Genomic DNA, 20,319 nt, shown 5'->3' with positions numbered 1-20,319 from the left:
GGGCACAGGGAGGCAGGGGTGAGACTCGGGGCTGCGGGAGGGTCCCCGGGGCAGGGAAGCCTCATCTAACCCACTCCACGTGACGAAGATAGGTGGAGAAATGCGGCCCGCGAGTCCGCACGCTGGCGGCTGGGCCCCGGTGACCCGACGCCGATGGGCAGGTGCAGGGAGAGAGGCCTGAGCCAGATGGGGCTCCTGGGGTCCCCAGCAGAGCAGAGCTGCCCAAGGCAACATGTTTCACTCCTTCGTGGGAGACCCCAAGCCTGCTCGTCCCTCCAAACCCCAAAATGGCGCAAGCACAGAGTCGGGCCCTGCGGTAAGGCCCCCAGGCCGCGGGATGTAGCAGTTCCCTCCGGCCGGGTGGCTCCCCCCCACACCAGGTCTCACGTCTTGAGGTGCCTCCGTGAACCTGGCTCCAGTCCCCCAGGATGGCGGGGAGCTCAGCCCCGCACCCGCAGGAGATGCTCAGCAGGGTACGGCCGTGACCGTGGCCGGGGAGCTGTGGGCCGTGACCGTGGCCTCCCCCGCAGCTCCCCGTCCTCTCTCCCAGCACCCTTGGTGGCCCCTTGGAGTGCCCAGAGGCCGCCCGGGGCAGGGGGCCAGGAGGCGACAGGTGGGTCCTTCTTCCGGGGACGTGCGCGTGCAGGCAGACGTGGGTGTGCTCGTGGCTCCCGCGTGCCCCCCTCTGCGGCTGCCCCACTCCCCACTGCTCAGGACCCGTCTCCCCTTCCCTTCAGGGGGCAGCCACGCGTCTTCAGACCCTCCCTCTCTGCTGCCGAGGCCCCTCCCCGACACGGCAGGGCCTGCCCTGTGGCGTCCTTGGGGAATCCAGGTCTGTCCTCGTAGAGAGGGAGGCCCCTCTAGTCTGGAGCCCCCCTCTGGGGAGGGCTCCATGCCGCGGCCCCTCGCGGGGTGACAGATGGGTGGCCCAAGTCCCGTTTCCTTTGGAGAGTGGAGTCACCGGCGAGCACAGGAGCAGGTCCTGGAAGGGCTTTGGTGTTCTTTGCCCTTTTCCAGAAATCCCTGCAACCGGGGGCTGTGGCCTCTGCCGCAGGGGTTGTAAGATTTATTATTTTTGTGGGGGCGAGAGTGTGCGCATGGGGAGCGGCAGAGGGAGAGAATCCCCAGCAGACTCCTCGCTGAGTGCGGAGGCTGACGCGGGGCTCATCCCGCCACCCCGAGATCATGACCTGAGCTGACCTCCAGAGTGGGACACTAACTGACACATGGCCCAGCCTAGCGTGTCGGCAGGTCCCTGAGACAAACAGAAAATAAAAAGCAACAATAAGCCCTGCTCTGAGCGGTTTAGTTCTGGCTCGAGAGTGACTTCTCCCTTGCAGGCGTCAGAGGAGCGTAGCGGAGCACAGGGCTCTGCAGGCCGTTGGCTCGGAGCCCAGGGTGGCCGGGCTGACACATGTCCGTTCTGGCAGGTCCCCCTGTCCCAGCTGGCTTACGGCCTCTCTGCTCCACCTCAGACCCTCTACGACCCTGCCCAGCAGATCCTGGCCTACGCGGGCTTCTGCCCGGCACCTGTGGCCCTCCCCACCTGCTCGACCTACCCTCTGCCTCTCCAGGTAGGCCCAGCGTCACCCAGGGGAAGCCGGGGCGCTCCCATCATGGGCGGCGGTCGCCCCCAACAGCCCTGGTCAGATGGGACACGAATGGGAGCTCGGTGGGGAGAAGAGGGGCCCCACGGCCTCCCCTCCCCCAGTCTGGTTACAGGGTAGCAGAGCGAGGGGCTTGGGGACGATGGAGGCACGCGTGGCAAACATCTCCAGACCTCTCCACATTCCAGGCCTTTGCTGCGTGTGGCCCTGGTGTGTGCCGTTGTCCAGACCGGGAGCCTTTTCTGACCCGGGTCTGGGTCCCTCGGAAGTTCGCCTCGGAGGCCTGGCCGGGAGCCTGGGGCCTGTGAGCTGCTCTTCCGGGGAAACCGCAGAGCTTGCCCTCAGCCATGCCCTGCCCACGGCAGCGGCCACCTCATAGGGCCAGCGCAGTAGGACACATGGGCCTGGGGACCCTTTGGGTTGTCTGGTGGGGCTGAGACCTTGCTCCCGGAGTGGCGCCGGCCCCCAGTCCTGGCTTCAGCTTCTCCGTGTCAGCACAGCTCCCTCTACGGCCTGGGGGAGCCACACACCACCCTGGCTGGTGCCCGGGCCTGTCCGTGAGGTGCAGAGGGGCCTCCCCAGTACCGCAGCACAAGGGGCTGGGAGCAGGTGCGGGAGGCACTGGGGAGCCCAGGACACAGGGCGCGGCATGCCGGGGAAGGCTGTCGCCTGCAGTCGGCCAGGGGAGGGCAGCTGGGTGTGCGCGGAGTGTGCTCAGGCGTCCTGGCCCGGTGCCGCCTCCTCTCGCCTGGAAAGTGAGGCTAGCGGTGGAGCTCCCTGGGGTGGGCGGGGCCTCCAGTTCCTGGAGGGGACCCTCCATAGACGTCTACCCAACGTCTCCGTGGGGCTGTGCCAAGGGAGGCCTCCCCCTTCCCGGGAAGCGTGGACTAGGCCCCTGCGTGGGCACTGGCTCCTGGTCCCGTGGGGTCCATGGGTGTGAGGCTCCTTCGAGCAGCCAGTCCCCAAGCGGGGGAGGCCTGGCTCGAGAGTGTCTTGTCCACCTCCGTGACAGGGGAGGAGCGATCCCCCGCACCGCTCAGCCCCAAGGGCGGGCACATCCCACGTCCCTGGGCACAGCCTTCTCACCAGCCCGGCAGCCTCGCCTTCCCTAGAGCGGCACCACGTCTGCCTCCAGGCATCCCTCTCAGTCCCCACCACGGGGAGGACGACATCCCTTGCCCATGGCCTGCGTCCTAAGGGCCGTGCTGTGCTTCTCATCCCTTCAGTTTACAGAGCCCAGACCGAGACCCACCACTACAGGGAGCCTGCCTCCGTAGCTCGTGGGCCGCCTTCGGGGACAGACCCTGGTGCAGGCACGTGGAGCTGAGTGCCGGCCGGATGGGCCCGGTGGTCACTCACTCATCCGCTCTGGGTCAGGGGAGGCATGCCCCCCCAGGGCTGGGCCCCGCATCCCGTCAGGGCGCCTGCTCCCATCTGACGCCTCGCACAAGCTTGGCCATGCGGACGGGTGCACCCCAAGGGCCGTCCCTGACTCGTCCTGGGCACCCGCCGGTCCTCGGAGGTGGGCGTTGCTGGGGGCTCTTCGGAGTCTGGGTCCTGAGCCCGGGGCCCTGGGCGGATGTCCGGGGTCACAGTGCGTCTCCTCGGGAGATGCGATCCCCGTAGGGCCCGGCACGGTGGTGACCCGCGTGTCCGCCCCATTCCGTCCTCGGCCACCGCTGCGGCCTCTGGCTTGTCCCAACACAGATGCCCCCTCTTAGGCCCCCAGGGCGGGCCTGGGCTTTCCTCCCTGGGCCTCCTTGGCCGCTCTGACCAGCGTGTGCAGGAGCAGCGTCAGCGACGCACGGACCGTCGGATCGCGATGACTGGGGGTGCCCTGCGTCTCCTGCGAGAGACTTGGAACTGGGGCCGTGCTTCCCTGACCAACAGAGTGGGAAGGGGGCGGTTCGAAGTGCTGCCACTGGCAGCAAATTACCCCCGGAGAGCGGAGAGCGGAGAGCGGATGGCAGGCAGGGGCTGTTTGAGCCGTTCGAAGAAAGACAGATCTTAAAGGGGACCCAGCTTCCCTGCTCCCAGTGGCCGCCGGTCAGGACACGCAGGAGGGGCTCGGCGTCCTGACAGGCGCCAAGGGATGGAGGCAGAAGTCCGGCTGCGGCCCAAGAGCGAGCCGTGTCTCGTGTCCTTTCCCTGCGGGGCCACCTGTGGGAGCAGCGCTGTGCCGGGGACAGCCTGGTCACCAGAGGTTTCCCTCCTGATTCACGGCAGTTTTCCTCATGGCCTGTGGTGGTTTAACCTGCAGCTCATGGGGGTCCACTCCGTGGCCTCTCGGCCTCTGACTTTGGGGGGAGAGCCGGCGGACACGCGCCGCGACGGGAGCTCCCCACGGACCGGAGACAATGTTCTCTGGAAGTCTGGTTTGTCCCCCAAGGTCAGAAGGGAGAAACGGGTGGGCAGGGCCCCGGCCATCGGACTCCGAAGCCCGTGCTGGTGGCTCCCCGTGGCCGGGCCCTCGGGTTCAGCCGCAGCTTGTGAGTAAGTTCCCCTTTGAGAGCGCTGAGGCCCCCCCCGGCCTGCTCGGTGGGGAGGGTCCCTGGCGCCCAGGAGGGTCGTGCCAGCCTCTCAGGGCCCCGGACGCCTGGCGGGGGCAGAGCGAAGGGACCGTGGCACCGGCAGGAGCCCGGAGCCCCCAAACACAGCGCACCTCCCGGTGGGACCGTCACGCGCTTAGATACCGCGTTAAAGGAGGCGTTTTTAACCGTTCGAACGTGTGGGGAAGGAGTTTAAGAGGTTGTTGGCAGAAAGACTGGAAATTGGTTGATTTAAAATCCGCGCCAAAACCAGCATTTTCCTTCTCAGAATCACTTTTACTCGAGTCTGCGTGTGTCAGTGTCTCCCAGGGAAACAGATCCCACGGGACGTGTGCACGCGTGCCACGATGCAGAGACCGAGACACAGACACGGAGACACAGAGAGAGACAGAGACAGAGAGACACAGAGAGAGACAGAGAGAGACAGAGACAGAGACAGAAACAGAGACAGAGAGGGAGAGACAGAGATAGAGAGACAGAGACAGAGAGACAGAGGAGAGATATGGAGAGAGAGACAGAGAGATGGAGAGAGACAGAGACAGAGGCAGAGACAAAACGACAGAGAGACAGAGGCAGAGAGACGGAGAGAGACAGGAAGACGGATGGATCCCGGAGCCCCCAGGCAGCACAGGTGAGGCTGCGGACCCGGGAAGAACGGCTCCTGAGAGCCCAGTCGGTCTCGAAGCTGAGCCCCCTGCCCTGGGCACTGGGTCTTTTCCTCGCAAGCCCTTCGGGGACGGGGTTGGTGTGTGTGTCAGTCGCATCTAGAAAACACCTTCATATCCACATGCAGGCTGGTGTTAGAGCCTCTGGGCACCAAGGCCTGTCCGAGTGGACACATGAGACTAACCACTGAGCTGTATTGAAAATGCTGATGTCTTAATTTTCCCTGAAACTATGAAATGCTGGGGGAACCCAGAGGACCCCCCAGCCCCGATGCTCTGGGTGGCCTCTTCCTTGGACATGTCTGTACGTTGGGGCCGGACTCGCGCACAGCAGGCACACGGCGAGAAGCTGGGTTTCCGAAGGTGGGAGTCTCGGCAGGCGCCACACATGCCACAGGTGTGCAGGGGAAGCCCTCGAAGACCAAGCGGGCCCCGCTCCGGCCACGCTGGTGTGGTCTGATCGAGGAGTCTGGGTCGGTGGGTGGCCCCGGTGCAGGGGAGCCCGGGCCCCAGGAGGGCTCTCTCTGGTGTGCTGTCGTGCTCGCGTGGACTGTGCAGGGCTAGACCCTCCGCTGACCCAGAACACACTCTGTCCCTTGCAGCTCTGCGGCCACTTCCCTGCCTCGACTCCCAGGGACGCCCCTGTGTCCGAGGACGCGCAGCCTCCCAATGCCCCGCCTCTCCGAGTGCCAGCCTGCTTCCTCCCGGGGGTGAAGCCTCCGCCTGCGCTCCCTGACACATGGGGGTAGATGGAAAATTAACTTAGTTTCGGTTTCTTAAAAAACAAAGCAGCCTCTGCAAACCCTGCTTCTGTGGCCAAGAGACGTTAGGGGAATGTTCTGAGGTCTGCACCTCTTTCCCTCCTGGGCACATATGTGGGCAGAGAGGCGAAGACCAGCGGTGGGAAAGAGCCCCAGGCGCCCAAGGCCCCAGGCAGCACCTCTGCTCGGCTGCCTCGCCCAGAGCAGACGCCAGACCCTGAACAGATCCAGCGCTCCTGGCCGGAGCCCCTCGGTCTGCCGTCACTTCCTGAACAAAAGTCACTCTCTCGCCATCTCCCGCGCGAGCCTGTTCTTACTATTCTGCAAGGGGAATATGGCCCCGTGTGCCCCCTGCAAGGGTCATGTTTTAAGGAGAGGTGCTGTATGTGTACATACGTACACCCGTGACCCCAGGACGCGCAGCCCTGCTCAGTGCCCTCTCTCGGCGGCTACTTGCTGGGGACGAAGCGACGCTTTGGCTCAGACACCAGACGCTGCTAGTGAGGTGCGTGCGTTCCCCGAGGTCTGCCTCCTTCCTAACCTGCCGTCACACCTGCAAAAACACTTGCTACCTGAGGCTGCGGGCTTCCTATCCAGGGCTGCCGGCGGCCGTCTCTCACGGGTGGTTCTAGAGGCGGCCCGGTCTGTTCCGCAGGGAGCTCCATAGGCCCCCCCCGCCGCAGGGCAGATCGCTAGACCCCGTCTCTCTGCTGCAAGTGGGTGGCTTCTGAGGATTCAGCTAGAGCCTGGGGGGCAGCTCGGCCTCCCGCAGACCCACCGCAACTGACCCAGGCACACCTGGAGCCCCGGGTGGGCACCCACCTGGGCAGTGATCAGTCCTGGTTGAGTGACAGGCCAGAGTCCTAAACTAGTCCCGGATCATGTTTGGGGGTAGAGATAAGATGGGGTGGGGGTGGGGGGCGGGGAGGCGAAGAGAAGAAGGCAGGCAAGCAGACTCAGCCTCCTGCTCCCTCTGCTGGCGCGGACGCAGGTCCAACAGGCCCCGCTCTCGGGCGCTGGAAGGCCTCAGTTTTCTGGGCACCACGAACGCTCTCTCTGCAGAGGGTGAGCGCGTTCCCCTGTGGGGGCCGTCGCTGGAATACAGGACACAGGAGGCCGCGGGTCCAGCTAACCGACCCCAGGAAGGCCCTTTGTCACAGACGAGAAAGCCACTGGTCTAGCAGATGCCTTCCGTCCCGGCAGGGGCGTCGAGCTGAATTCACACTCTGAGCCCAGACGGTCTGGCCTCCCGGCCCAGGCCCGCGCGTGGCTTCCTCTCCACAGACTCCAGGTTTGCAGCCGGGAAGCAACGGCACGTTTGTCCGGAGGAAATCCCTCCTATCGTACAGGGCTGCCAACAGGGGACATGGAGGCCTCTGAGGAGGCTGCGCTGGGGTGAGGGGCCTGGGGCACCTCCGTGTGCGGCTCCCGCTTCGGGGACCCCACAACCCCCTCAGGGGCCTGGAGCTAAGGAACCAGCACAGTGTGGCTGAGGCCGGTGGTCCTGCCAAGCTGAGGGGCTGCTGAGCTCGCTGTCCTGTGGGGTCTGGACGGGGAAGAGGGGCCAGCTCTGGGGCCTCCAGGCTATGCCCCAGACCCCCGCCGGCCCGCAGGGAGCAACCTGCTTCCTCCTAGGCTTGGGGCTGCCCCTCACAGGGCCCAGCCTGATGGAGAGCTGCTGACAGCAGTGCAGCCGGTGCTGGGAACCGCACCACCCATCGCCGAAGGCAGCCAGATGCCAAGACACAGGGACAGCTTTGACCTCGGCACCCACCCCAGGGTCAGAGGCACATAGCAGTGTCCGTGTTTCCCAAGACTGTTGACACCAACGTCACCCAAAGGCACTTCTATCTGCCCTGGGAGCCCAGAACTGATAAAGATATTAGACTCCCAGGCCAACAATTCTGCTCTTGGCCACAAGAATGTCCTTATCCCCTGTCCCAGCCACAAAGAATGCCAACAATTCAACTCCCTCCTGGTGACGGCTCCGGCCCCTTGCAGTCCCCAGGACAGCTCCCCCACCCCTGGCATGTGGTGCCTGTTCACGCCAGGCCCGCAGTGTGTTGTGGGTACTATTCCCTGAGGGAAAAAAGTCTCTGCCAAAGCCTTTGCCGTCACAGTGATAGTCACTGGCCAGTCTGTGCCTGAGTGTCGGTGCGTCGAGGGTCCTGGCCTGGCAGCTCTGATGGGCACCATGATGAGTGGGTCTCGGTGGGGCCTCTCCCTGAGCCCCGTCCTTGGCTGAGCTACCCCCCTCTTTCCCGACCACTGACTGGGGTTGGCACTCAGGGGACCCGGACCGGGGGCTGCTCACGGGTGCGGGGCTCCCTGTTGGGGGGCGGGAAATGTTCCAGCACGGGACCGTAGTTGTGGCTGCACAGCGTCATTATGTGTAACACCCACTGAACTGTACGTTGTTAAAGGGTGAATGTTATGGTTTGTGACTTGTACCTCAGTGAAAAGAGGGCAGGAGGCCGTATCAGCGTGTGTGAAGCCGGACCCGTAGAGCACGTGTCCAGTGGACAAGAAGACAGTCATCATTGCCACGAAGCCGGACCCCGCACTGAGCAGAGAAGCCCTCGGAACCTTCGGGGAAACGTCGTCTGACCTACAGGAAGAAGAAAATGTCGAGGAGGCAAGGCCCTTACGCAGCTCGTGGCTTCGTGGGTGGCAACAGCCCTTACGCAGCTCGTGGCTTCGTGGGTGGCAACAGTTAGAAATGCGCGTCTTTCCATTCTTCGTGTCTGAAGGTGATTTAACGATGAAGACGAATACATACACACGCAGAAAGAACGCGTAGAGCGAGGCACAAGGTGGTGCGACTGGCAGAGAGGCAAAGACAAGCGCGGCCGGGACGAGGCGCCCTCCCTGCCCTGCCCAGCGCAGGGTTTGTGCGGACGTGTTCTCACCTCCTTCCGGTCAGTACCGGAGAGCGTGGTTGCTGGGTCGGACGGCAGGCGTGGGTTTGGCAGACAGCCTTCCAGGCGGCCACGCTGTCCTGCACTGCCTGTGGTGTGAGGGCCTGGCTGCCAGAGGGCCAGCACTCGGGCTGGGCGTGACCCAGACCATGGCCGCCCTGGTAGGAGGGCAGCCGTGTCTCATTGTCACTTTCGTTTGTCATTCTGTGGGGACGGTGCTGAGGAACCCCGCTCAGGTGCTTACTAGCCAGCTGGGCCCCTGCTTTGGGAACGTTGTCTGTTCAGGTCCTTTGCCCATTTTTATTTGGGTTGCTTGTTTTCTTGTTGAGTTTCAAGAGCTCTTCGTATATTTTGGGTACCAGTCCCTTGTCAGATGTGTTTTTGCAAATACTTTCTCCCCATCTGAGGCTTGTCTTCTCCTTTCAACGTTGTCTTCTGGGCAGCAGAGGTTTAGGCTTGTTGAAGTCCAGCTTGTCCGTCCTGTCCCTCACGAATGATGCCTCTGGTACCATGTCTGCCACGTCACCACCACCCACAGTCTCAGAATTTGGTAGTTTTCCCCTTTCCCTGTAGATACGTGACCTGTTTGCGGTTATTTGTGAAGGGGTGAGGTGTGTGGCTGGAGTCATTTCTCAGCATGTGGATGTCCACTTGCTTCAGCACCATTTGCTGAAGAGATGGTCTCCGCTCCGTTGTGCTGCCTCTGCTCCTTTGTCCAACCCCGGTGACCGCATTTGTAATGGATCTGGTTCGGGGCTGTTTGTGCCACGGATCTGCTCATCCAACAACACCAGCCTGGACTGACCATGGCAACTTTGCAGTAGGCCTTGGAGTCAGAGAGTGTCAGTCTTTTAGCTCTGTTCTTGACTTTAACGTCGCTCAGTATTTAAATCTTTCCTTTACTGTTAGAGCATTTTGGGTTCTTTTAAGAAATAGTTTTCTACCTTAGGTCATGCTGATACTTTCTTCTGTCACAGGGGATAGAGAGTCTGTACATAAAGGGTCAGAAGGTAAGTATTGTTGGCTTACAGCGTCAGTTAATGTGTGTTAATGTGTGTGACGACTCAGCTCTGACACGTGGACCGGTCCAGCTGTCGACGATCGCACGTCAATGGGTGTGGCTGTGTGCCAGTGAGCTTTGCTAACAAGGGCGGTGGAGCCACAGGCCCTTGGGGCATAGTCTCACATGCTTGTCTGGGGCTTTATAGATTATTTTTAGATTTAATGATATATTCTACCTTGTGTCATGGGTGGTGAGGTCAGATTTCCTTTCTCTTTAATGCAGTGGCATTCAACAGGGCTGGTTTTGCACCTGGGGGACATTTGGCAATGTCTGGAGACGTTTTTGACTGCCATGAGTGCTGTGGGGGCTGGGGCATGGGCACAGTGGGAGTTGTGGGCACAGTAGTTCCTGGACGGCAGGGTGCTTCCCAATGACCCGGAAGAACCCTCTTCATAAAACACACACTCACGACCAACAGCATCCTAAAAACAAAACCCCAAAACAGCAAACAAACAAAATTATTGCAGCTCTTCTCTTGAAAAGCCAAAAGAAAATTAGACCATAACTCGGTCCACGGCGTGTTCTGTTCCCCGTGCCGTCCCCATAGCACAGTCTCCTGTCTGTCACCACTGTCCTCCTCCACCAGACTGAATCAGTCTCGTCCAGGGCCTCCAGCGGAGCGCACAGTCGGATGATGGGGCTTTGTCTGTCTCTGACTCCTCTGCTGCCAGCACCCCCGGCTGGACAGTGGTGAGGGTGCCGCCCTGCCTGGCACCAGTGGGGACTGTCCGGCTGTATTCAGCCCTTACAGAGTTTGAGCTTTTTCTTGGCCGTAGTTGGTGGCACCCCGGTGCCCGGTGGAAATCTAAGGAAACCACAGCAGGAAACAGATTTGTGCCCAGCTCCCTGCACAGAGGATGGCGCGGGATCGTCAGAAGGCCCCTAAGCCATGGCTGTGTGTGCCTGTGGGGTCCCGTAGCTGTGTGTGTGCTCTCTGCTCCGGCTGTCCCGGCCTTCTCGAGAGACTGGGGCTGGCCAGGGGAACATTCCACAGGAACATTCCAGAGCTGCCTCCACAGAGAGGGAAAGCAGATAACACCACGGGGAATGGAGCGGCGACACGTTGAGAAACGGATCAGGCCCTAAAGCTGCTTTGGGTTTCTGATGTTCCCGAGGCCAGCTGGGGGGTGGTCTGCCATTCTCCCAGGGGCTACAGGCTGGCCTCACCTCCCACATTTCTCAGAGCTGTGCTCAGGGGTGCTGGAGGTGGTCTGGGTTGGGGTGAGGCTTCCTGCTTATTGGGCAGACAGAGTCCAGGCCGTGGTCCTCCTGGTCAACATGAAAGGCCCCAGGAACTGAGGTTTCACTGCCCCGATGGACAATGAGGCTGTGTCCTGCAGCCCCGAGTCCCAGCTGCCTGGGAGCCAGCAGAGGGTGCTGGGTTTGGGGGTCCCCTTATGCTACAAGCAGATACTTGCATCCACCTGGCTGCAGACTGAGAGCGGGGACGCCCACGGTGCTGTAGGAGAAGGCCCTTCCCCTGGGACCTTGGCTGGAGATGGACGGCTCATGAAGATGTAGTCGGTCAGAGCTGCCCAGGGACAGCCCAGCACGTGCTCTCGGGGCACATGGTTTCCCTGCGTGCCCTGCTTCTCATGCACCAGCCTGGAAAACCACCTGAAGAACCTCTTAGACTAGTTTTCTCAAGGCCCAAGTCAATAGAACCTCCACACATCTCGGAAGATGGTGGACAGGACACAGCCGGGCAGGCGGTGGTAGCATCTGTGGGCAGGCCAGGGAGTGCTGAGGGCCTGGTGAATATGCCAGGGACCTCTGGTCGGCCTCAACGGCCAGGCCCACGAGAGCCTGTGGGCCTTCCTGTGTCCATGCCCCGGCATCTGCCCCCTGCAGCTGTCATCCCCATGGTGAGCAGGCCGGGGAGGGGTCCCTCCTGGTGGGGGGCCTGTGATGGGCGGCCCCTCCAGAATCCTAGAGACCCCTTCAAGGACGGGCCAGCTGTGGCTGAGGAGGGATACCCAACTGCTCCCACCGGGGCACACCGGGGGCCCACATCCTTGAAGCCACAGGCTGCTGTCTAGAAACCTGAAAGGGACCTCCCCTCCTCTGTGCTGCCCGGCTCACTCTGCCTCTCGCCCCGTAGCTGTGGGTGGGCTCCTTGGGCTTTGACCTTCCTTCTGCTCACCTGCGGGTCAGTTCGAGGCTTCTGGGCTCACAGTCCGCTGCCAGGCACCAAGACCCACGCTGCCCCGTGCCTGGCTGGTGCTGCCTTCACAGCTCACTCTGCACTGAGAAAGGACAGGGCTGTGGGATGCTTTGCCACAACCCAGACCTGCCCCATGGCCTCAGGACATTCGAGGTTTGGGATCTAAGAACAGCTCAGTCTTGGAGGAGCTTTCCGGCCATCAAGCGCGGTCTCCAGCGGGTACCAGAAACTTGCACATGACCGTGACGGTGACCGCCGGCCATCCTGTGACCGTCGCCGCCCCGACACTGACAGCCGGCTGTTCCGTGACCGTCACATCAGGCAGACAGACCTGCCCTGCCGGAGCTCCGACCTCAACACTGTCCTCTCTGCCAACCCGCCCCCGGGACTCTGCAGCCTGTGTGTGCTGCTGGCCCTGGGGCCCCAGAGCGTTTTCCTTTTATGTCCTCTTGGGGTCAGAGTGGCGTCTGCACCCCCCACCTCGCAGAGCGGCACGTGTACCCGCGTAACCAGAGTCCTGCCGCTCCAGCCGGAAGAGCTGCTCCGAGGAGAGAAGACGGGAGACTGAGAGGGGATGGGTTTGTGTAGGGAGACAGGTGCGAACCTGCCCTGTGTCAGGAGGGGCGGCAGGGCCCTCGCCTCCATCAGAGCTGTGTCCACGGCACAGAGAGCAGGGCAGCAGCGCCCAGAGCCGGAGCTGGGAAGGGGTGCAGGGGAGGGGCTGGAGGGGCCACCCCGCCGCTGGGCACGAGCAAGGAGCAGAGCCCACAGCACAGTTAAGAAGGGTTCTCTAAATATTTTATTTTTCCATACTTTTAGGCCAGAAAGCAGCTTTGGTAATAAAATAAGAGAATTATTTTCCTGGGTCCGCTCCGGCGTGTGCAGCCCCGGTCTCCACTGGGGCCGGGGCCGTGGCTTCGTGCGGCCGACATCAGCTCCTCAGCTATGTACACGTATGTTACAGGCACAGAACAGTCTCGGAGGAACCTCGGCCCGCGGGGGGCACAATGTCCACAGCTGCTCTCGCTGGGGGTGGGGGGACCGGCCGTCCCTCCTCCTGCCGGCCTAGGGGGTGGCCTGCTCGACGGGGGGGCAGGAGTGGGACGTGATGTCGCTGTGCTTGTAGGCGGCCTCGTCCAGGTCCAGCACCTTCCGGTTGACCTCCAGCGTCATGCAGCCGCGGTAAAAGGCCGTGACTGGTGCTGCGGTCACGGGCACATCTGGGCCAGTGGGGAGAGAACACCACGGTTCACAGGCCGCTCGCGTCCCCCAGCACTGCGCTCCCGGGCACCCGAGGGCCCCCCCGGTGCCCGGCCTTTCTCCTCAGGGGCACGGGTCCCTGTGTGCCCAGACCAGCAGCAGTTCCGCTGCAGAGACACCTGCCTGCCCCCAGGAAGTGCACTTGGATCGTTAGATCAGTTAAATCGCCCTGATCTCCTGCTTGGCCCAAAGGAGTCACTCACGCTGCAGGGCTCCCCACACCCCAGACCCCCCTCCTCAAAGGTTTGTCTGTGAAAACTAAATGGAGTGTGTGTCTGCTGGCCAAGGCAGGCGTCCCGGACCTGCACTGAGCCCTGGGGGCCGTGGGGTCGGGAGGGCTCACAACGGCAGCTGCCCCGGACCCCTTTCAGCCACTCTGCCCTGATCACTCATGGCCACTGGTCAGCTCCCCTCCCGCAGTCAGACACGAGTCCCCAGTCTGTAGGAGGCAGCTGTTCGCTGCCCCTTCCTGGGCAGCACGGAGGCTGGAGGGACTCTGGCCTCACAGGCTGAACATCGGGACCAGGGCACCCAGACCCTGGCACGGCCCCTGGTGGCCAGCCCTGCCCCACCGGCTCAGCGGAGCCTCTGCCTGAGGCACGCTCGGGGGAGCTCTTGGAGGACGCAGGGACAGCAGCTTCGGGCCGAGGCCTGTCCCCGGCAGGCGTGGTCTCAGCCTCAAGCCTGGAACTGCTAGGCGGGCACGGCGGGCACTAAGGCGGCACCAGGCCAGCCGGAAGTCCAGCCTACAGGGACCGCCAGGCTCTGTGGGGGGCGAGCACCCGCACGGTCAGAGCTGCGGACGTCCCACCCCGAGGGCACAGCCGCGGGAGCCCTACCTGGCAGTCCGCCCACGAAGGTGAGCACCGAGCCCTGCAGGTGCGTCGCGAGCGTGGCCAGGAGCTCCTGCAGGCGCGCCGCACTCACTTCGCTCCGGCCCTTGGTGCCATCGACCTCCAGGGTGGCCTCATCCTTGTGCACGGAGACGGCCACACGGTGCTCCTGGCCGTCACAGACCTTGATCTCCATCAGGGCCAGGGTGACGCTCTCCACGGCCAGTATGACCAGCTGCGGGGAGACGCGCACCTGAGCACGAGGGCCTCCTGCCCCGTCCCCCTGCCCCCTGAGCCCTCCGTGGGGGCAGGGCCTCCTAGGGCCGGGTCTCTGCTTCCTGTGTGCACGGGGGTGAGGCTCAGTTTCCACGTGTGCAAGGTAGACAGAGAACAGTGGGGACAGCAGTGTCATCCCAGGCGCCGGGGCACTGTACTCTGCAGCCATCTCAGGGTCTATGCTGCCCACTCATCTGTGATCCGGAACACAGGACGCGGCCACTTCACGTCAAAATGCTACCAAGCCAGAACAGAGGGGCTGGCAGTGCGGAGCCAGAAAGGCCAACACCCCAGGAGACAGACGGCCACACGCACTGGGTGTTCCTGCCGGACAGAACTCACCTCTGATAACGGGGGCCAGAAACACAGGACGGACACACAGCCCGACAGCAGGGGACGGACACACAGCAGGGGACAGACACACAGCAGGGGACGGACACACAGCAGGGGATAGACACACAGCCAGACAGCAGGAGACGGACACAGCAGGGCAGCTGGCCCAGCGCCGTTCACTCTCCGTGCCCTGGGAGGGTCGGCAGCGCCCTTCGGGAGCGCCGTTTGCCCACAGGTGCACATGGTGTGTGGACCGGTGCTCCGTGGAGGGGCGTCTGCTGCGGTCTTGGGGACCAGACCAGTCTGGGGAGCTTCGCGCAGCACTAGCAGGGGGCAGGCCAGCCGCTGTCCACACACACTCCTGGCCAGCAGGCCTGCCCACTTCGGACAGAGGCTGGTGCATACAAGCTCCTTCCTCTGCCCCTTGGCTGTCCCTGAGCAAACTGTGGGTTCCACACAGCGGGTGTTGGCTTGGCTGGCTGTGCGGGGCTGGGGGTCTGCGGGCCCCTGCCTCAGGGCTCAGCCTGAATCTCCCAGGGGCGTGGGCCAGGCGGGCACATCTGGGCGCAGGAGAAACCGGAGTGTTTGCTGGGGAGACAGTCTGACACACATGGTTCTAAACTGTCCAGCGGGGCCCCCCCTTGGAACGGCTCCCAGGCCACCATCCACACAGCTCTGCCCCAGGCTGTCAGGTGACCTCGGGCCAATGGTGTCCTCAGCCACGTGGCTGTGGGACCCGTGAGGGCCGCGCCACGAGGGGACAGAGAGCTTCCCAAGGTAGGAGCGGGACCCGCCCGGGACGGCTACCTGCTTTTTGAGCTTCTTGGTGGAGTGGTAGTCAACCAGGGCCACGGACAGGGCCACCACATGGTCACCGCCCACCAGCGCGAGCAGCACACCTGTGTCCGTGGCAGGGCGGATCCGAGCCTTGACCTCTATCTGCCAGGTTGTGTCCGTGCCGGCGTCCGCGGGGGTCCGAGCTGCAGTGAGGGCAGCACGTCAGGAGGCGGGGCTGGCCGTGGTGAGTGGGGAGACAGCCCCTGGGAGGACCACGTCGGAGTGCCAGGGGCCTGTCCCCAGGGAGCCGATCGTGGGGGAACATGCGGGCCCCGGGGACGGCAGCCCTACCACGAGCTCCTGGCACGGCCGCCGGGCCACACGGGCCTGCCGGGACGAAGGCAGGCGTGTCCCGGGGGCCGCGGGCACCCTTCCCAGGCATCCCTCTTCCTCTCCCGCAGGACACGCTGGAGCGCCTGGCCCCCTGCCCTGCCACGTCTCCCCGGCGCCCTTCGGGCAGCTCGACCAAGTCACACGTGGTTGGAAGCCCTCAGAACACGCCCTTCTCTGACCGCTCGGCTCCATGCCCCACTGAGCGGCTTCGTGCTTAGGCGCCTCGTCTACGCATGTGACGTGGACGTCCGAGGGACAGACACGCAGGCTTCCCCTGCAGCTCCTGCACGACAGGTCCAGAAAGCACACTGTGCGGGAACGGCTGGATGGCGGTTCTCTGGGGGTCGCGACAACACCCATTTCTTCTGGACACGTGAATCGTCTGCTGACGGTGATGCCCGAGGACTCCCTCTGCCCCACAGCCCAGGGGCTTCTGTCTCAGAGACCGTTGAGTCCTGGTGAAGAAGCCCACCGGGCCGGTGATGCCAGAGCGGGAGCCGCATCCGCGGGAGCTCAGAGGTCCTCGCGGAAGGGGGGTCAGCGCCGAGGTGAGCCACAGCCTGGGTTCCTGATGGTTTCCAGTGGACCGTCAGCACCGGAATCATCTGTGGGGGCCCCTGGACCTAAGAGGGTCTGCTACAGTCCATTTCCAATAGCTGTCCAGGGACTCGAATGCACGTTGAAACTGGAAAAAGCAGCCCAAAAGCCAAAAATAAAAGCAAAAAAACCGTGGCCAGTGCGGCCTCCGTGTCTCCTGAGTTTTCCTGTGACAGGACCTTCGGCCCCGGCTGTGCTGGGTGACCCGTCAGTGGGGACGGGTCTCCCAGCTCCAGATGCTGCTGGGGGCTGACTTGGGGATGTCCCGAAGATGCTCCTCTTAGGGAACGGTGTCGTCGGAGCTCTGTGAGAAATGCAGCGACTTCTAAACACCCAGTGGGCTTCATGACCGAGGCAGCCCACAGACACGTTCGCGGACCGTGGAGGGTGCAGGAGGAGACAGGGCCACCGTGGCTTCTGCCCAGGCCTGTGTCCCCACACAGGAAGTGTGGATGCTGTTGGAAGGAAAGGTCAGGAAGTATTTTTTACGATGAGACTTTATAGGAAACATCATGATGACGTTTGGACTTTCCTGTGTAACCGTGAAGACTGCAGGAGTAACACATGTGTCACACCGGTGGTGCTCCTCCGAGAAATCCCTCTTGTGGCACAGGAACGTTTGACAGTTAAAGCAAAGACAGAAGGGGCGGTGATCCCAGGGCTTGAGAGGACAGCCGCCGCACAAGGAAGGAGGAGCGGGCCCCGTGTCCCCCGCGTGGGGGGCCCATGTGGGCTGGAGGGGATACGTGGCTGTGGGGCCCGTGGCGGGGGGTGTGGCCCCAGCCCTCAAGGCCGACGAGCCCAAGGAGAGGGAGTGTGGGTGCTTAACCAGCCCGCCATCTGGAAGAGAGGGGCTGTGAGCGTCCCCTGGAGACAGACCGAGCCAGAGACGGTCCTGGGGGGCCGCGGCAGCCCCCCCGGGCCCACCTGCAGCGGGGTGCCGGCCAGAGGAGGGGGCAGGGACGCCCCCGGAAGCCAGCACACAGGCAGGCGCCTGGGCCTGCACAGCCCTCCGAGACCCTGCAAGGCCGTGTGCCTGGGCGCTCGGCTGGGCCAGGTACCGGCCCGCCCCGGACTGCAGGCAGAGTGGCCAGTATGGGCTCCGGGGCAAGGGAGCATGAGGGAAACCGGTGGAGCCCAGAGTCGAACAACAGAACCACTGAGCCATCACCATGACCCGCGCCGCTCACGTCGGCATCCCAGAGCGGCGCTCCCACAACCCGGCAGTTTCGGACGTGAATGCGTGTCACGTGAAGGGTGTCTCAGTGACCGCTGCTTGACCAGCGTATCAGGGCTCTTTGTTTTCACTGTGAAGTGAATTTGATAATAAGAAAGAGACGTGTGCTCTGTGTGAAGGGACGGCGGGCCCTGTGCTCCAGGGTCGGGAGGCCGCCCCCTGCACCCTGTGACTCCCCTCGCTACACGGAGGGTCGGACATCTGCCGCGCGTGGACGTCACGGGAGCTTCGGGAAGGGCTGGTCCCGCAGGCCTGGCTTCTTCCTCCTGCGCGGCCGTCAGCCCTGCTGTGGCCGGACCCAGCTCTGTGGAGAGCCCCGCGCCCCGGCCATGCGGCCGGCCACACCCCGTCCTGCTCCTCTGGGTCTTCTCTTCCTGCCAACCGTGAGCTCTGGAGTCCCGGAGCCGGCCACCCGCCCTCTCTGGACGCCGCCCCGCTCCACACCTCGCCAGGCTCCGGGAAAGCAGCATCACGCTGGTTCTCCGCAGCTGCTCCGCCGACCGCTCGTCCTGTCCGAGGACGTCCCGCAGGTGTCCCTGCAAACCCTCCCCGTAGCTCCCGCTCCCCTCCCCCACCGTCCCGGCGCAGGCACGGTGGACGTTTCCTTGCTGGCTCACCCCGCGCGGCGGGCCCAGGGCTGTGGGGTCCTCAGCTTATCCCGGACACCGCCTTCCGAGGAAGCGGCTTCCTGCTCTGTCCACAAGTGCGGCCACGGCCGTGCCCACGCCGGGGCCGAGACTCACCGAAGTCCAGGCTGTAGAAGGCAAACCCGGTCCCAGGGTAGAAGGACCCTCGCGTGGCGGCAGAGAAGCACTGCATCTTGGGGCTGGCCTTCACCGTCTCCTGGATGGTGGTGTCTTCACCGTTGAGCCAGTTCCAGCTCCTCACGCAGCCGTCCAGACGGGGGTTTATCTGGGAAGACAGAGAAACCCCAGTGGCTTCTGGGGACCACACGGCCACATCATGGGCTCCCACACAGCACGGCGGGAGGCTCCGTGGCTGCTGCCACGCTGGTCAGAGGAAGGGACGTGTGGCTCAGGTGGTGGAAATCTCCTGGGAAAGGGACAAGTCGTGGAGGCTGTTTCCCGAAAGGGCTCCTCAGGGACAGAACGCATGCTCACAGGGTCCCCAGTGGCCACACTGGGTCTGCCCACTCATGCCCAGAGCGGGAAGTGGACCGTACACCGGAAGGACATAGACAAAGGCGCACATGGTGCCTGGGACCCCCCGAAATGTGAGTCTGGGGGCGGGCGGCAGACCCCAGCACCATGCCCTGCTCTGCAGCAAACCAGGTCTCCCCTGCCTGGATTTATAAAATGGGGAGGTGTGAACAGCCCCTGTGGGACCCATGGGGTCTGATGCCTCAGGTCATCTGCACGACACCATCCTCCACCCCTGCAGGAGGACTGGGCCAGCACCTCCCGCCATGGGGACCTCCACATGCCCAGGACCCTCTTCTCCCACTCGTGTGGGGGTCCCGCAGGTGCAGGGCTCGGCCTGGCCGTCCCACGCGGGATGACGGAGGGCAGGGCCGAGGCCACGCGGGGCTTCGAGGGACGGCGAGTACTGACCTCCCCGTTAGTCTTTCTTCCCTGTGGCCTTCCCGGCAGGGTTAACAACCCAAATGTTCTTGGGAATGGTCCAAAAAACTCGACTGTTCCTTTTGTTAAAGAATAATTTCATTGTGTTTTATCTCCACTGCAAAACAGGCACTTCTGTTATCGCTTCCGATGAAAACCCAAGCGAGTCTCCCAGGGAGATGGTGTGTTGGGGAAATGGCCACCGACCCGCGGCGAGTGCTCAGCACGGCGGCTGGCGGCCAGGCCTGTCCCCTGCAGGAGCCCGGGCTCCGAAGGTACTCACAGGCTGTACCAGGTCTCTCTCCTTGAAGGGAATGCCTCCCACGGTCAGGTTCAAGTGGTACAGCCCCCTGTCCAGCTGAAACAGATCCCCGGCCACCGCGATCTTCATGACCGCATCTTTGTTCACCTTGACGACCAGATTCCGATCCAGCTCCTCCACAGAGATCTGGAGGCGACCAGTGCCGTGAGGGGGAGGCCTTTCCGAAAGGACCCCGTCGCCCCCGCGGGCCAAGCCACCCCCGACCGCGGGGGACGTTCGTGCCCTACACACCTCGCGGCCCCCCTCTGTGACAACCTCCCTCCAGGCTCTGACGGTCCCCCCCGCACGGGCTTCTCCCTTCATTCTGCCTCCTCCAAATGGGGCCACTTGGGGCCACGACTCTGGCCCCATCCTGGAGCTTCTCTGAGCCGCCAGGAGCTGCGTCCAGGGGCCGGGAATCCCACGGACGTCACCACCTCCCACTGCGTGCTCCACTTCCCCAGGCATAGCCGCGCCCCTGCCAAGGCAGGAGGGCGCGAGGTCACCAGGTGCCTGGCACAGACGGGACGCTGCATGCACGGACTCCGGAGGTCTGCGCTCTTCCCTCCTCTCCACGCAGGAGAATTAAAAAACCCATCTCTTTGCCCTCTGTGCGTCCTGCTAGCCCTCCGGAAGGCCATCGGTTTCCCTTCCGGTTCACGTGGGAAACATGGAGGTGCTCGGGTCAGAGTGTGGACAGGAGCAAGAGAAGGAGGGGTCAGGAGGGGGAGGACAGAGGGGCTGCTTCTGGGCTGACCCTGCCTTGGGCCACCAGTTCATGCCTTGGGTGGGCAGCTGTGCGGACGCAGGTCCTGGGTCCCCGGGTTCCTCACCTGGACACTGCCCCCCGCCCCGCCCGGGACCCCTCCTGCTTCGGGTGCAGAGCGCCTGCCCCGGACCGTGAGCACAGCCACTCTGGGAATATTCGTGCTTTAGGGGCTGAGGAAAGCAGCGGGCCTGAGTTCACAGGAGGGAGATTAGCAAACGTCCATGCTGTTTTCATTC

General features: G+C 63.5%; 2 protein-coding genes across 9 annotated transcripts in view; one reads left to right on the top strand and one right to left on the bottom strand.

Annotated features, from left to right (window-relative positions):
• Nucleotides 1-12,865, top strand: part of TMEM255B (transmembrane protein 255B) — a 41,829-nt gene extending 28,964 nt beyond the window's left edge. For 2 of the 5 annotated variants that reach the window (XM_045081251.1, XM_045081250.1), the window contains exons 7-8: nucleotides 1,431-1,574; nucleotides 5,424-12,865. In XM_045081251.1, coding sequence (XP_044937186.1) covers nucleotides 1,431-1,574; nucleotides 5,424-5,557 — 278 coding nt within the window. In that variant the 3' untranslated portion in view covers nucleotides 5,558-12,865. Of the gene's footprint in view, nucleotides 1-1,430; nucleotides 4,586-5,423 lie in introns of those variants that run through there. The other 3 variants (XM_045081247.1, XM_013053016.2, XM_045081249.1) reach the window with 2 other exon arrangements.
• Nucleotides 12,504-20,319, bottom strand: part of GAS6 (growth arrest specific 6) — a 31,255-nt gene continuing 23,439 nt past the window's right edge. For 2 of the 4 annotated variants that reach the window (XM_045081241.1, XM_045081244.1), the window contains 5 exons: nucleotides 19,297-19,461; nucleotides 18,177-18,345; nucleotides 15,237-15,409; nucleotides 13,827-14,055; nucleotides 12,504-12,947 (listed from right to left, as the gene is read on the bottom strand). In XM_045081241.1, the coding sequence (XP_044937176.1) occupies nucleotides 12,793-12,947; nucleotides 13,827-14,055; nucleotides 15,237-15,409; nucleotides 18,177-18,345; nucleotides 19,297-19,461 (891 nt within the window). In that variant the 3' untranslated portion in view covers nucleotides 12,504-12,792. The other 2 variants (XM_045081243.1, XM_045081242.1) reach the window with 2 other exon arrangements.

Source organism: Mustela putorius, unplaced genomic scaffold, assembly GCF_011764305.1.
Source record: "Mustela putorius furo isolate JIRA1106 unplaced genomic scaffold, ASM1176430v1.1 tig00000551_pilon_pilon_pilon, whole genome shotgun sequence".
In the NCBI taxonomy this organism is placed as follows: domain Eukaryota; kingdom Metazoa; phylum Chordata; class Mammalia; order Carnivora; family Mustelidae; genus Mustela; species Mustela putorius.
This window is presented reverse-complemented; position numbering and strand designations above follow the sequence as displayed.